At 42.8% G+C, this 17,493-nt stretch overlaps 1 protein-coding gene across 1 annotated transcript; it reads right to left on the bottom strand.

The window, feature by feature from the left end:
* Positions 1–422: 422 nt before the first annotated feature.
* Positions 423–16,920, bottom strand: tbx21 (T-box transcription factor 21). The gene is given in 6 exon segments (NM_001195793.1): positions 423–3,663; positions 4,017–4,078; positions 5,517–5,675; positions 5,826–5,947; positions 6,732–6,886; positions 16,025–16,920. Coding segments are annotated over 6 exon segments (1,839 nt in total). The 5' UTR covers positions 16,573–16,920; the 3' UTR covers positions 423–2,870.
* Positions 16,921–17,493: the final 573 nt, after the last annotated feature.

The raw sequence follows: 17,493 nt of genomic DNA, 5'->3' as shown, positions 1-17,493 counted from the left end.
AGTATTTATTACATTAGAATAAAGCGAAGACAATATTTAAAAATCTTAATTTAGTACAATATTTTGCATTTCTCTACTGCATTCCTGGATCATCAGAATCTATTCATCCTTTACAGCCTCCTCGGACCTATTGAGTTAATCACTGATTTATACACCTTTACGATAATTTAAGGACCGGCCATTTCACAGACTGAAGGCAAGGTGCCCTACCCCGGAGACAAACGGTCCACATTAAACACAAATGAACATGTTTCACTATCCAACTGTTGGATGGAGAATTTGACCTTTCAAGTCTACCCCATCTTTATCCTCTTTGAGCTTTTTAAGTCGAGACGGGACGACATTTCCCATTCACAACTTAATTCTAATAAAAGGATGGCAATGAATCATGGGTTATGGATTGTTTCTAGAAGATTTCTATTGGCAGGAGTTTGTTTTGTTTATTGTAAGGAGATGTACACCAGGAGGCCGTCCTGAGGAGTCTACACCACGTACAGACAGAACGATCTATATCTCTCAACTCACTAGCAGTCATGTTAATGCAGGTCACAGTGCCAGACAGCGTCACATACAAAATCATGTAGCACAAGATAGAGTAAATCATTTCTGCACATTTTCCAAACATTTGATCAAATCAATGTTTTTCATTTGCTCTTGCAATACTGAACACTTTATAAATAAAACGTTAATTCACATCTCATTTTAATTGCACTTAAATAACAACGAATTTTCCACCTCTTAACAAACAACTGTAATAATGAAGTCCCCATTTTCATTCATTTAAACTGCTTAAGGGTAAAATTAACTTTTCAGGAAGAGACTCATGTTAGCAATATATTTCTATAGTGTCCAGCATAAGATCAACTCTACATAAGAAAGCGTCTATAGCTAGACTTTTTAAATTCCAGTTGATTTCCTTTCCCCTTTTGTAGTACATGAAGTCAGTCCAATGACCTTTATTGTGCTGTGGCATTATTGCATTATGATGGTGTCACAGCAAAGTCACATTATGCTAAGCTCGGTTTAGGGAAGGTGTCTTTCTGTTTGCGTATTTACATATTTCATTTACAAGAGTTCTGCAATACCACAGATCTGATTGTCTTCTCCATCCTATTGCTCCAGTTTTATGTCAGAGAATCACTGATTTCTTCCGCCTTCCAATAGGAAAACCAGCTTCTCTGTTTGTTTGTAGAAAGGCAGTTTAGCCTGACACAAAATGGCAGAATTTCCCTTTGAAAGTTGGCATCTGTACAATTCATGAATTAATAATATAAAAACACCTTGAGGAGGTAAACAAAATGAACATCCAGTATATGTAAGTAGGATAAAAAATGTTTAAAAAAAAAATAATCTTACATTAAGTATATTCAATCATAGCCAGTAGGGCTGACTGTAGACACACAGACCCATTGTCTTTTTTAAAACTCAAAAGTGGATTTGTTTTGGTCACCTTCCAGTGTGAGTGAGTGACTGTGTTTGTGAGTCATGTTTTCATGGCTGGCCTGTCACTTAATAAGGCCATGTGTCCTCTGTGTACGATATACCGTAATCATAAGTGCAATAAATAATGAGGCCTTGCCTTGATTATATTCCTGTCATTTCTTATGGCCTCGCAATTGGAGCACACACACCCAGCAATATGTGGTTTTAGACCACCAGTATCCCAGGGTCCTCTGAGTAAGAGGCTGCCTGTCACACCCAGAGTCACCCCCAGAGACTTCCTCTATCGCCCTCTCCTCTCTCTATAGATCTGCCAGGAAGCTGTGTCTTTGTCACGACATGATGAACCTAAAGTAAAAACCAAAAACCATATACCCTGCTGGTAATGATTTCCGTTGTGTGTTGTCTGACTGGCTCACGTTTTAATTCATCGCCTTTGTAGTTGCCTCAGATTGTCCGTGAGATATGCTGATTTCCATTGTGTTGTGAGTCTTTGGATTGGCTGCTAAGGCTGTGTTGTTCTAAATGACAGACCTGATGTAGGCGACAGTAGGTCACAGGAAGAGTGGCCCGTCAGCCTTGATACTGATTAGCCTTGACCCTTCAGGTCATGTGCTTGCTAAGCTCCCCTCACCTCTAACACCTGACGCTGGCCTCTGCTCTCGCCTGCGCGCTCGCCATCAGCCTGCAGTTCTTCTCTGCTGTCACAAGGGGGAGTTCCAAACTCCTCAGACAGAGGATTAGACAGAAATGATTCCGTTTTGTTATTAGCATACAACCAGTCGTGTCTGCGTCTCAGTACATTGGTTCATGTGACTGCGAGCATATACTAAAAGTGGAGCTGGAGAATAGTATGTGTGTGTGTGAGAGAGAGCGTGTGTCTTTGTGTGAGCATGTGTGTGTGAAAGAGAGTGTGTGTCTGTGTGTGAGTGTGATGGGGGAAGACTGGACAGTCCCTGCAGGGGTCTGTCAGCAGGTGTGCAGACGTCTTATTTTTGAATCCCCAAACGTTAAAAAGACTTAAGTCAAAGGTCTGTGTGTCTGTATGTTTCTAGGGCAGTGTCTGTGGACCCAGTCATATTGCCTTTGCACTTTGGCCCTCGCACACATTAACAGTCATGTTCAAAGTGTTCCTGCCTGACCTTAGGAGGTCCTTGTCCTCAAACACGTAACCAAAACACAACCTTAGAGAAGCCTCCCTTTTGGCCTGTCGAGAGGTCCAGTCTGTCTGTATGTGTCAAAATGGCTGAGGTGCCATTTACCTGGCCCATCTGTGATGTTGGCGTTCTGTGGCCAATGGAGCTTCAGTCCAGCGCCATTACATGTCATGGGACAGGCAGAGAGACACGGCCATGTGGGAGATACCAAAGCACAAAGAGGACAGGAGGGGGACACTAGGAGACGGTATTTACGTGGTGGGTGGGGCGGCTTCAGTGGGTATAAAAGCCGTAGTAGCCGGCATCGCTACTGCAGTCCTTTTCACAGACCTCCACGCTGCGGGTGGGCGGCGAGTTCTCCGTGCTGGAAGCGTAGGGTGACACTCGTCGCTTCTTGCCCTCTGCCCCGCCCTCGAACAGGCCGGAGTCAGCAGAGTCCACCGATTTGACCGAGGGGGGTTCCAGCCAGAGGTCCTCTCCTACCACCCCCGCCTCCTTGGGCTTGTCCTGCAGTGAAGGTGGGGGGCGGAGTGGCTCCAGGAGGGACGGGGGGTGGAGCCTGGGGTGACCTGGAGAGGTAGAGGACACAGGCCTGAACCAGCCTAGACTGGGGCCGACTTTACTGGAACAGTGATGGTTGAGGTACTGAGGGGAGGGCCGGCCGGTGCTCCAGGCTGCCGAGGAGGCTCCTGAGACGGATACGCTGGCCGTGGCGAACGGGCTGTCCTCGTAGTAGCTCAGCGTGTGGTGGGCCGACGTCTGCAGGGGGAAGGGCTTGTAGAAGCTGTTGCTGGAGAAGTCACCCTCATAGGAGTTAAAGTCCAGCCGGTTGGAGGTGACACTCTGCTGGGGGGAGCGGTACCAGCGGCTGTGGGGGCTGGCTGAGGGGTCTTTGGTCTGATGGCCCATGGCTGCCATGTGCTCCCGGCTGTAGAAGCGGTTCTGGGGCAGTGGGTTCATGTACTGGTCCATCAGGTACCCCTGGGTATAGCAGGTACCTGCCAAAAGCTGCTGGCCCTCGGTGGGAGAGGGGGTGACGCGGTCCGAGTCAGGTGGTGCGTACAGCCTAGGCAGGGGAACGGGGAGGAACGGGGGAGGGGGCGCAACACAAGAAGACGTGTTACTTCCTGGCAAAACATGTGTCACATCAAATGTCTTTCACACCTCCTCATATCAACACATCTTTCTGAGATAGAAATACATTGGCCTATTAGGGTTAGCAATTGTATATTTATTAGTTGGAGATATCCAGTGTTGATATGGTAGGACTGAGTACGTGTGTGAGCACTGTGCCTCAGCGTCCGCTTGTACATACATAGAGCTGGTTTAAAATGTCAAACGTTCTCATTCAAGACTACAGATGTTTTTGAGGGGTTTTGTTTTCTCTTTATTCATTTGGTTATTTTCTGGCATACTCACGCGTCATAATTGTCCCGGAAACCTTTCGCAAAGGGGTTATGGTCTATTTTTAGCTGGGTGATCTGTGTAAGAAATAGCAGGAGACAGGATGGGAGAGTGGGCAAGGATAGGACAGACAGATCGTTAAGGAGAGAGAGTGTGAGAGCTTAGGCGCATAGGAAAAAGAGAGGGGGAGAGAGAGGGGGAGAGAGAGTGGGAGAGAGAGTGGGAGAGAGAGGGGGAGAGAGAGTGGGAGAGAGAGGGGGAGAGAGAGTGGGAGAGAGAGGGGGAGAGAGGGGGCGAGAGAGAGAGATCACTGACTGCATGAAATTACTAATGAGGGTTACACAGTTTATTTTCTTATCGTGGGAAAGTCTTCTTGTTTGGCACTTCAGTGTGAGTACACTTCTGTTCCTAATTACGTTATAAACGTCTATGGCAGTGGTCACCAACCTTTTCTGAGTCAAGATCACTTTCTGAGTCAAAATGCATGCCGAGATCTACCACTCTGATTTTTTGTTAACATGACTTTAAAAAAAATTAAGCCTATGCAACATTAACCAATTAAAGACAGTACTGTACCAGTGAGGTATGTGCAGCAAGCAATAGGCCCAATACATTATCCCCGCATACTGGCTTTGCTTGAATTGACCTGCCAATGAATTGTTGTTCGGGACATGTAAAAATATATATATTTCAAAATTTGAGGTAGGCTATATGATCACACCGGTAATAGATCCATTGTTGTATTACTGGGCTGATGGTGCCTGCATCTGATGGTCAGTCTCAGAGGAGGGAGAGAGCAACATCTCTCAACATCCCTCCGCTCTCCCTTTCCTCCACTGACACTGACCAAAAAGGGACACCGTCTTCCAGCTGATGGCGAAATTCGAGTCGCATCACATTGCTTCTGCCTCATGCACAAATTCAGGTTGTTACTCCTATGAACAGAGAAACGTTCCTTGATATTAAAAAAGACCCAAGCCGCTATAGATACACTTTCCTACTCATTCATTACTGCTGCACTGCTTGTTGTAGAGCTGAGTGGAAATAGGAAGAACACACATTTTATGGGTGAATAAAGTGTTCAAGACAAAGTGTTGACAGTGCTGAGTAAGAACTTAAACATGAACTCACTCATAAAACAGCAGCTCTTTGCTGTATTCATTGACAGTCTCTCTCTAGTCATGGTTTTAAACGTTTTGAAATCACAGTATCAACTTTTTTTTTATTTTTTTATTTTTTTTTACCTCACATAACATGGCAACAGTTTGCCTACCCGGGTGCAGGGCAGCTGAATTGACTGCACCTACCACCAACAACCCGATAATAATTTTAAAAAAAATAGGAACACAAGGCCTTATCGTTGTTTTTTTTTACAGAAATATTTGGCGATCGACTAGAAATGCCTTGGAGATCGACAAGTCGATCGCGATCGACCGGTTGGTGACCCCTGGTCTATGGTATGCTAAGGAAAAGGGCTAGTCAAATGAGCTGTTGAGGTCAGGCGAGGTGACTCACGTCTGCGTTCTGATAGGCTGTGACGGCGATGAATTGGGTCTCTGGGAAGACGAAGGTCTGGGCCTTGGCGGTGAGGAAGAGGTCCTCAGAACCATCCTCCTTCACTTCGACGATGTGCAACCGTGGCTGGTACTTATGAAGTGACTGCAGAACGATCATCTAAGAGGGAAAAAGCACCGGAGAGTTAGTCCTAGAAGGGCATTAACGACCATGAAAAAAAAACAATGAAAAGTACCACCAATGGAAAATCTCATTTGGATATGATGACATCTTTAAATGAGTTTCTGAGGCATATCTGCCCCACGTTACCTGGCCCACGTTGTTGGCACTGCCCTTGTTGTTGGTGAGCTTGAGCTTGCCAAACGATACCTCCTGCCTCATCCAGTGAGCCCCTGTGTTGGGAGAGTCTGGGTGCATATACATCCTGTTCCCTATTGGAAAGAATTAGAAACAACGTTAATGAAGCTCTCGTGAAGCCATTTACAAGTCTACATTAATGCTTCGCAAATTGTTTACAAGCAAATGCCATACTAAACAATCACAGCTCCTGTTAACATGAGCAAAACGACCTACTAACATGTTACTAAAGAATCATAGCCACCACAACAATGTTACCACGGCTACCACTGCACTGTAATTAGTCAGGAGCCACACAGCCACAATACATGTTAGTGTATGACACAGGTTGACCTATTTCAATGACTGCAGTGCTGTACGGCGGGTTGAAATTGTCATCGTTCACAAAACAATGTAGCTGCCTTAGGTTGAGTCTCTTGGTGATTTCACTCACACTGGGTAAATTGAAACGAATGGAGTAGAGTGAGAGGGATGATTAGCCACTGAGGAAAAGACTGAATCCATGTTCCATTCAATCGATAAGCATGGTTATAAATGCTAAGGTCACGTTGATGCTCTAACTCTCAATGCTACTCTGGAGGGATCCTTTGGTTTCACTCATTGTACCATTGTATGTCATTGATTGGAGCAGTATTGATGACAGAGAGTGTGGTGTGGCAATATATATTTAAGATATTTTAACATTTAAGTCATGTAGCAGATGCTCTTATCCAAAGCGACTTACAATAGCAATTTGGGTTAAGTGCCTTGCTCAAGGGCAGATTTTTCACCTAGTCTGTTCAGGGATTAGAACCAGCGCCCTTTCGGGTTACTGGTCCAACGTTGGCCGAAACGTTCTCAACCGCTAGGTAATCATACCTGGCATGTTACCCTCTGCTTTGCCACACTGGACCCACTTGCCTCCCTGGTACCTCCAGTGGTGCTGGTCGGATAGGACCACATCCACATACACATTGTAGTGGGCTGACGGGTCCAGAACGCTGATGTTGAAACTCAGGAAGGGGAACATCCTCCTAGAGTAGAAGAGAGGAGAAAAAGGTCATCAGAAGATGAGAGAAGAGGTAGATAGATATAGTTGATTAAAATACACTGAGACTGTAGCGTTTTCTTATAGAGCCAGATTGAATTTAAGTAACACAAAAATGATGCGGTATTGCTCTTTATAAAAGCCGTATTATGAGTGGTGTTATTGTTTTACTACCATTATTCCAGTGTGGACATATACACACAATTGAAGTAAAATATATGAATGCAATTAACATTTCCTGACTTGACAGCTTTACAACACTACCATCACAATGTCAAAATCTACTTTTAGCTACACATTGTACTGCAATCGGAAGCAATCCTAAGGCATCTTTGTCAGAAACAACAGCGAGCCAAGATAAAGAGGGGACTTCTAGGTGTACATTTCCGAAGGTGTAGTGTGCTGTTTTTTTTGTGTGCGGTTAGAGGGCTGAGGGGCAGAGTGGGGTGGGGGGGTATGAGTGTAGTGGAGGTAAAAATGTAATATGACCGTTAATAAAAGATGGACCAGAAAGCATTGCTGCAGCTTGACTTTGGTGAACAGATTTTGAGCACCGGGGCCGTGAAGTTAACGGGGAGGTCAGCCTGTCCCCAGGCAATACAGTAGGGGAATGCTGGCTAAAGTTTGGCCAAACACACACACACATACATATTGTACAGTACACACACACACACACACACACACACACACACACACACACACACACACACACACACACACACACACACACACACACACACACACACACACACACACACACACACACACACACACACACACACGTGTACGGGAGCATGTACACAACACAACCACAGGATTGCTTTCTGCTGGAGTGGATTCTCCCGAATACATTATATAACCCCTTGCCCTCAGGCGCCCTGCCATTTATACTATATATACACCTATCAGTTTACACTGGGTTGTATATGCCTTCATTATGATACTCCAGGTTGCTGCTGTATGTGGCGCTAAATCCTCGTGGCACGCTTGACATTTGGTCCGTTGTTTTTACACTCCGTAGTACCTGAGGCTACAGCGCTGCCAATACAATACATTTGTTGAGATAGTGTGCTTCAGTGACGGATAGATACTTGATCAGATAAGGCTTTGACCATTCATTTGCGGTGGTTCTAAGTTCTAGAAGCTGCGCTAAAAAGACACTTCCTTTACAGATACTCTCATCGCCACCAACCAGCCAACTCAGGAAATGACTATTATTATCCATTGCAGTCCATTTGGAGACAGGCTTTAAAATGTAGCATGAGCTAGAAACAGCATAGAGCAATGCAACCTGACAACCTGCTCAGTGTGTCAATGTGTTTGTACTGTGTCCCTATCCAAATAAAATAAACTATGGCGAGAAAAATAATGCAATTTCGCAACAAAATTAATAATTAATACTGCAGGCTTTTCAGAGGGTTAAATGTTGGTCTCTTTAAGCCATGGTAAAGTATTTAGTCCTACAATACTATAGCAGAGATTGAGGGAGAGAGATGCTCTGCCTCTTTACATTGACAGTCCCGTCTGCCTCGGTATGATAGAAGGGGCCTTACCTTTTCCACTTGGTGTGAGCCTATAAATTCAGCTCATTTAAATTCAGTCTATTCCACCCTCAAGCTCTTTCAGCATTAAGCAGTGTAAAACAAGTGAGGTGTATAAAGAGATATTTGTTTTTGGGGGAAACTGTGTGTGTGTGTGTGTGTGTGCGTGTGTGTATATGTGTGTGTGTGTGTGTGGACAGAGGGCATTCACTCTGGAGAGTAAGTCCTACACCATTGGGGGGGGGGGGGGGGGGGGGGGGGTGTATGTATGTGCGTGTGTGTATATGTGTGTGTGTGTGTGTGTGTGTGTGTATCTCACAGATTTAGTCAAGTCAACCTGTACTCTGCTGATACAAAACAGAGTTTTCTCTTCAATGACCACGTTTCCATCCACAGTTTTTTTGCGAGAAAAGTCATACCGTACACAAATAAATCACGACAGCTCTGATATTATTTTTTTTAAAAGCCAACAGATCATTTTTAGGTTCGACATGGTTATTGGAGAAATGGCGGAGGAAACGCCTTTAAGAGCAAATATTGATATAACAACCATCAAATCGAAGTAAACTTGGAGTCACGTGATGATGTGTACTGTGGTCCTCCCACTACGACTCGGGGAAACAATGCAGTTTACAGATGAAATACATGATGATTAACTTCACACAGGGTGGTGAAAGTGCACAGTGATCTTGATGCTCCTTTCCCATAAATATCGAGGGTCTCGCTCTTATCCATAACAATCTCATCATGTAGACTAGACTACCCGCACAGCATACCCACACTGTACCTGCGAGCTGTTAGTAGGCATATTTGCTATTTAACGCAACAGTTTGTGTAGAGATGAAAATGCAATCGAAACACATTGAACATTCGATTTTTATTCGGTCCATGAAAACTTAAGTGAAAATGTCAATTTTGTGTACACTACGTCATCACGTAGTCAGTTTGGTGAAAACCACTGGTGGGAAAATGAGCATGTTTTATTTATGCGGATCTGAGAATATTCACATGAAAACCTGCTGCCAGTTGGATGAAAACCTAGCAATTGTTATAGAATACGTTTTGTTTGCGTTTGTTCTGCATGCTTCTGTGACAAGATGGAAGCGGTTGTCATATACTGTGTCTGTAGGAGATAATGTGCTAACTGATTTCATTGACAAAACTCACAAGACCGTACACACATCATATACCCTTTGTACAAAATCTAATTAGGTGATGCCATATTTTCCTTCCACAGTAAACCCCTACACTGTTGGATAGCAGTCTGGCTATGTGCATTATGGGCAGCCTGGTGCAACAATCAATCACAGTTCTTGGTGAAATCCAAGTATTGTGGCAGCTCCTTAGCTGCTAACGAATAACAGGCGATAGGTTTCTCCATCCAGGTCTGTGTTTAAAGGTCCAGTGCAGTCAAAATTCAGTTTTTCCCGTGTTTTGTATTATATTGTACAACAGCTGATGAAACTAACATTGTAAAAGTGTGAACATGTTTTATCAGTATTATTTGCTGATAGTTGCTGGTTGAAAATGCAACCTATACAGGCCCTTCTAATCAGCAGATTTGCATGGGCGGGAGTTTTGGCTTTCGCATCAATTGATTTATAGAGAGATTTGCAAACCTCTCTGCCATTGACAGCTAATTTTCAGTTTTTCCCTCCCCCACTCGACCACTCTCAGACAGTCCTAGCTAAATTCATACTTTAGAAATAGTTGTTTTCTTAATGGAAATATATTACAGTATAGCACTTAATTGTTACACAGAAATGATTTGATATTGAAATAAAAAACAGCTGCATTGGGCATTTAATATAAGTGAAAACAGAAACTGGCGGCAGGCTGTTTGAGTCATGAGCAGAACCCCACTAACCCTGCGCCATGAGATTAACAGAAAACAAGAACACTGAAAGTTGACATTTTCCTTCACTTGTATTATCAGACTTATTTAAACTGAGGCCTTTTATCAGAAATCAGAACCTGTCGAGGGGAAACCAACGACGGAGCCTCAGACATGTGGAGGAGGTTTCGGGGTTTTCGTTATTGAGAGTGCAGGCTGAGGTCTGGAAACTTCTCTGGCAGAGGTTGAATGGCAGAGAGGCTGACTGAGATGGGACAACGACAGAATGGCCTAGCCATGCCATGATTCAATGTCCAGTGACTCCTGCACTAGTGTCTAGGACTGTAGGCGAAACCTGTCTGGTATGACAGGGCCTGTGGTGGTAAAGGCAGTGTCCGTTCTGAGTAAATCCTCGTATTTACGTCATATGTAGTCATAGCTGTACCTGTAGTACTTGCCAGACTGCCACTCATTTAAAATGTGGGTGAAGTTAACAAACAAAATGTCAATGACAAAAATGGGATTGTCGTTGAAATGGGGTAGAGAGAAAGAGAGAGCGCACAGTCAAGGAAAAACGGGGTAGAGGGATAGAGAGAGAAAGAAGGAGAGAGAAAAAGGAGGGGTTGTCCTGGGGATGTGAAGCAGACGCTGGAGAGTGACTGGATATTCACCGGGGAGAAGACTTTGATGCTTGAGCGCACCCACTGATTCAACAGGACAGGAGTTCAGGTCCAGTTTGTGTCACCACACAAGTACACTTGATCAACTCTGATGAAAACATGCCAGTCTACAGCTGCTGCTGGACACAAGCAGAGTTTCACACTATTTATAGGCATCTATTCTCTGTCCACTGTATCAATGTGCAGTATAGATAACCTCTCTGTACATAGAAAACAGTACAGGTGCAACAATTGGAATATATAGTCAGATGATGTTATTTGATACACATTGAAGATATGATTGATGATACAGGATACTGTTGGCATTGGATGAATCAGTAAAGCAGTTATTGGCTGCACAGCAATTCAAATACACTGAATATATGCAAACATATTATTGCTGCAAGCATGAACCTCAAATCAAACCCACTGGGACAAAAACGGGTTGAATCAACGTTGTTGCCACGTCATTTCAACCGTAAATATGTATGTGACGATGTTGAATCAACGTGGAGAACTAATTGGATTTGCAAAAAGTCATCAACATAAGGGCATTTCGTCTTTTTTCCTCCCACTTTTAACCTAAATCCAATGACATGGTGATTTGTTTTGTTGATTTCACGTTGAATTCACGTTAGTTGACAACTCAACCAAATGTAAATGAAAAACTAAATGTTGAACTGACGTGTGTGCCTAGAGGGACGTTTTTTATGAGTGGACGCCACCATGCTGTACATGCTCCATATTCTCTACATCCGTGAAGAACCTAAACATCAGAGCATACAGGAAGTACTTGGGTTAGTTCTTCTGAAGAGTCTGCATTAGAGGTTTCTGCAAGACATTGCATCCTCTATCTATGCACTCACCAACAGCTGTACAGGATGTGACAAGTCATTTAAAAATCCTAAGACACCAAAACCTTGAAATAGTCCTACTTCTGCTTCATGAGAGAGAGAGCGAGAGGGGAGGGAGAGGGAGAGGAGGGGGGGGGGGGGGGGGGGGGGGGGGTGTTTATCCTTTGCCAAGATAATACATCCATATCAAGAAGCTGATTAAGCAGCATGATCATTACACAGGTGCACTTTGTGCTGGGGACAATAAAAGACCAATCTAAAATGTGCAGTTTGTCACACAATGCCACAAAACACAACTTTTTTTGAGGGAGTGTGCACTTGGCATGCTGACTGCAGGAATGTCCAACAGAGCTGTTGCCAGAGAATGTAATGCTAATTTCTCTACCAAGAGCCGCCTCCAACATCATTTTAGAGAATTTGGCAGTACTGGGTGCTAAGGAGTATTTGTAATAAAGCCCTTTTGTCCGGAAAAACAAATTCTGATTGGCTGGGCCTGGCTCCCCAGTGGGTGTCCTGGCTCCTAAGGGGTGGGCCTACCCATGGCTGTGCCCCTGCCCAGTCATGTGAAATCCATAGATTAGGGCCTATTGAATTTATTTCAATTGACTGATTTCCTTATATGAACTGTAACCCAGTAAAATCTTTGAAATTGTTGCATGTTGCATTTATATTTTTGTTTAGTAGATGCATTACTCAGACACAGACTAGGTTGCACTTGATGTTTACAACCACTAATTGATATCTCTACAAATGCTAATGTGCATTTTTATTCAATGCCAGTTTTCAGGAACACCTCTTGACAGCTACAGTAAATAAAACAGCCATCTGACACTTTCCGCTACACTTTCTGCTACAGTTTCAAAAGCCAACTCCATGTACTGGAGCCGTAAAAATGATAATACAAACAATGGATTTATATAGTACTTTTATAGGACCAAAGATGCTTAAAACCAATCAACAAACAAACTCTACTTCATCCTTCACCCTCATACTCTACTTCAGACATGTTCATTATTAGTTTCTAGATAGTTTATACATGGGTAATAAACAGTTATAACACAATGGTTTAATTCAATTGTGATTGATTGATCCTAAATATATATATTTTTTGAACGTTGAAATGTTTTTTGTAACATATTAAGTGAGAAATATACCCTTGATGTGTTTCTCACAACATTAACAAGATTCAATGAACCAGAAACAGACTCTGAGCAGGTAACCATGATTCCTGTGTCTCAAGTTAGCTCAAAACTCATCCTCTGAAGGAGGCTGTCTACACTGTAAGAACGCACTCAATCATATCTCCTTCTAAGAACACATCAATGCTAAAGATCAATAACAGTTCGAAACAGAATCGAATTAGAGAACATTAAAGATTTAAACAATGTAAAAATCCAGAAGGCACACAACAACATAATGGTTGTCTTTTTCTTTACAAGACGCCTTCTTTTACAAGAGATGTTTCTGAAACGTTAACAATGGCTGAACGCAGTTGTCGCTAAAAAAATATGCATGTCCTGGTCAAATTCGAATCACGTATAACCATCATCTGACATTGTCTCCTTAGTTATGTTGCTATCAGCAATCTTAGTGCACGGCAGACCACTATCAAAATATACAAACCTCTCATCAACAGATAAGGTTTCATTGAGGTTACTATTGCCACTGCCATGAGTCAAACAGAGATTCAGTGGTGGAGGAGATGGATGGGCCAAGCCAATGTTAAACGAATTGGTCTTGTTTTAGAGGAAAACTTGAAAAGAAGAGGAGAACTAGGGCCCCTGGCACAGGCATAGGGATTGCTGCACATTTCAAAGGCCAAACTTGTTCTTCTGAGGGAATGGGATCCTCACTCGCTGTACTCTTACTGTATCCGAGAAGAGGTGAGGGTGAAGAAGGAAAAAAAACACACCTTGCCTTCCAAGCTTGAACATCAAAGGTGCCTTGCACCACTGTTCTGTGTATGGCCATCTGAAGCCTGGCTGGTGCTCGGTCTGCAATTCACCCCCCCACCTCTCTCTCTCTCTCTCTCTCTCTCGCTCTCTCTCTCTCTCTCTCTCTCTCTCTCTCTCTCCCTCTCGGCTTTACAGAAGTTCCATTGGAACCCGTACCCCAAGAGCTCGAAGACTTTTCTTTCACTAGCAGTGGAAAATTCCATCATGAGAAGAGTTTTTGTTTATAACATGCAGTATTTCAATTCAATATGCATCTAAATATTACTATCGTGTGTGCTATGTTGGTGAGTGCCTCTGTGTGTGTGTGTGTGTGTGTGTGTGTGTGTGTGTGTGTGTGTGTGTGTGTGTGTGTGTGCGTGTGTGTGAGAAGGGGGGGGGGGGGGCATTATGTGTATTTTAAGAGATGTATTAATTACTTTAATTACATGAGCTGGGATGACCATGACCAGACTGTCATTTTCCACAGGGTTATGTGCCAGAAGATGTTATGTCAAAAACTGACACACACACACACACACACACACACACACACACACACACACACACACACACACACACACACACTGCCTGCCCCACAAATAATTCATTTGGCCCTAAATGAATTTTTGATACATGGCCATACATTTCCAAAGTCCCAGAGGACAGTGCAAGAATACAGCAATGATTAAAATGCGCCAGTGTCCAGGACTTCTTGAAGTCGCGAACAAGACCGTCACACAAAAATTCACAAATGCATACATAAGATGCGCAGCTGTAGTCCTAAGGCCAGGTCTTAGAATTTGCTTATACTTGAAGAGCTCTCTGCAGTAGAACTTTCTCGGTGACAGGAGAATACAATGTAATGGACAGACTGGAAAGAAGTGGAATTTTTGACTCTCATAGATGTTCATTGCATTTTTAAGAAAGAGCGAGAGATGACACAGTGACACAGTTTAGCCTATAAAGGGTGAACATAAGTAACTGGACAAATTCTGGGTATACAACATGTGAATATGAAAAGTAGCCTATGAAAATACTGTACATGTTATTTTTTTTTAAATAGTAGACTTTTCATTGATCAATGCTGTTTTGTGCACGCTGTTGTGATTGATGTACATATATTTTAGAATAATCACATTTTTATGACAAACACAGGTAGCCTAATAACACATTTATGACACAATTGTATTTATCTTAAAAATATTCATCCAAATGATGTATTTACAAAATTTTAAAAGCTCCATGTTGGTAGTAAATACAGTGGTAACTGGAAGGGCAAGCATGTAATTCATTTAAAATACCAATGTCCTATTATATGACAGCGCACTTGGTCTTTTGACAGATCAGAATCACGAGAAACTGATGGCCTGAAACCTTATGTCAGATGGATGTGTCGCATATTAGTAAATTAATCATCATCGACATGACTGGATCTTAATGCTCGGTGACCTATGCGACAGTGCCTCCAGCAATGTCTTCCCCTTGTGTTCGTTGCTGGGTGGGTTGGGAGCCAGTGGCTTATGCCACCGTCGTGATACCCTCTGCATGCACTTCAGGGGGTCAGGCTGAAGTGTCATTATGTTTTCCAGCAAACAATATTTCTCTGATATTGTGGTTAGTATTTATGCTCGTCATCATAACACATTGGACTCAAACCGACGCATGAGAACATGGATTGCTTGGCCTATTATTTTCATGATGAGTTACACAAGTTAAATCAATGACGATATAACGGTAAAATAAAATGTAAATACAAAAAGGAAAACTAGAAAAATATGATGTGAGAAGCTCTAAATGCTGGAGTTAGTTTATTTGAAGTTTAGCCTAAATATCATGCAGTTTTCATCTTAGGAAAATTGCTCTATAGATTTTCAGCGAGTTTAACACTCATTTCATATCTAATACATATTTTTGGAGCACTTTGTTAGTCTGTGTAGCGTATCGATACCCTCAAGCCCTGTCTGGATTCATTCGTATTGGCCTAATTCATTTGCGCGTGACAGACTCGGCTTTGGCAGTTTGGCACAAATTGAAACTTCATAATAAGGCCATCATTAGCAAATACCTTGTTTAGGAATGATTTCGAGGATAACAAGAGCAAGGCAGTAAAGGAACTTTCCCCTCACCAATGATTTGCCCACGAGCGCTCATACCTGTCCATGGCACCTGTCAACAACGTTCAGCGCGCGCCTACATACCTATGGTACAAATCGTGCTACTTTGTCATTTTGTGGCTAAATAAGATGTAGGCTTATAAATAGGCAATAAGTTTCCCTCTGACGGAATTTGCATTTCTACTCACCGCCCCTGTTTCGTTATGATCATTTCGGTTTGGTATTTGTGGAACTTCGCCCACAGAGGATAGTTGTTGAGGAGAGCCTGCGTCTTTCCGCACACCTGTAGCCCAGGTAATGGGTAGAGTGGCGCGCGATAGTACCCATGTTGAACGGGTGCGGGATAACTCTCCGCAGAGGCAGGGTAAACTTCTTTGCTAGTTGTCGAGAAACCTTCGCTTCCCGTTGGTAAATAAGTCTGTCCCGTTCCGTTTCTAGTCGGCGACCTGACACTGCTGAAATGGCAGCTATTGTGGGGAGTTGGTGAGTAAAACCTCCCGGGTTGCGCTCCGAATCCGGCCACAGTTTGGTCTGCGTGGTACGGCAGTGCCGATCCGTCCTGTCCGTTTTGAATTGAGTCTTGGTAATATAATCTGGTGTCCTGAATTCCCATTTTAAAATCCACGGAATTCTTGCTGCGTTGAAGGTGATTGTTGATATCGGTGTCTTTTCCGAAAGTTTGCGTATCTGTCCCATTCAACATACTGAGGTAAAGATTGCCACCTATGCCGCCCATTTGCAGCCCCAGTCTCAGTGTATGTGCAATGTCATAGGTTCACGGTGCCCCTGTTTCACGTCCAGTGAATTGAAAGCGCGTTTACGGATTTTGAGATAAATGCACAAACTGAAACATTTCGTCCACCTACCGATGTTTTTTTCCTCACTCGAGCTAAGTACAATTGACTAAAGTTCCTATACCAATAAATCTATCGACTTCTGGAAAACGCACCTTACATTTAAATATTCCAACAAATTGGCAATCATTTAAAATAGCCTACTATTTATTAAAATAAACTGGCTAATTATTTTATCTTTGGTCTTCGATTGTCTTATCTTCTTTTTACAAGAGTCCCTACCAGTATCTCCAACACATGCCCAGGTTCATAAACTATGATATATACATTTTGCGACTGGTAATTGGTTGGAGGTGGGTTTGATGTCGAAGCTAGACGTGATAGGTTTCCATTTCGCAAGAACCCTCCCTGTTCCCTGAGGACTTGCTCATGCGCATATTCTAACTAGGCAGACAAGGAGATAAACAAATTTGAACACTTTCTGAAATGGTTATGAGTGCAACAGTTTCTCACATTACTTCAGGTCGTGAACACATTTTAGGAAATATAAATAATAACGTGCACGAATCGGTTACTGGAATTGTATGTTATCAAAATATATTCATTATTTTATTTCAGTGGCAGGCATATGAAAGTAGGCAATGAAAATACTATATTCAAAATGATAATGATAATAACAACATTAACAATATTATTATGATCACTTAGTAGTAAACTACTACAATGCTACTATAGGCCTAATATCCTAACGATAAAGTATAGCCTACCTGGAATACAGCATACGGAGAAATTAGACAGATAATAAACATATATACAATGTAGAAAATATTAAGAACACCTTCCTAATATTGAGTTGCAGCCCA

Source organism: Oncorhynchus mykiss, chromosome 16, assembly GCF_013265735.2.
Source record: "Oncorhynchus mykiss isolate Arlee chromosome 16, USDA_OmykA_1.1, whole genome shotgun sequence".
NCBI classification, from domain to species: domain Eukaryota; kingdom Metazoa; phylum Chordata; class Actinopteri; order Salmoniformes; family Salmonidae; genus Oncorhynchus; species Oncorhynchus mykiss.
This window is presented reverse-complemented; position numbering and strand designations above follow the sequence as displayed.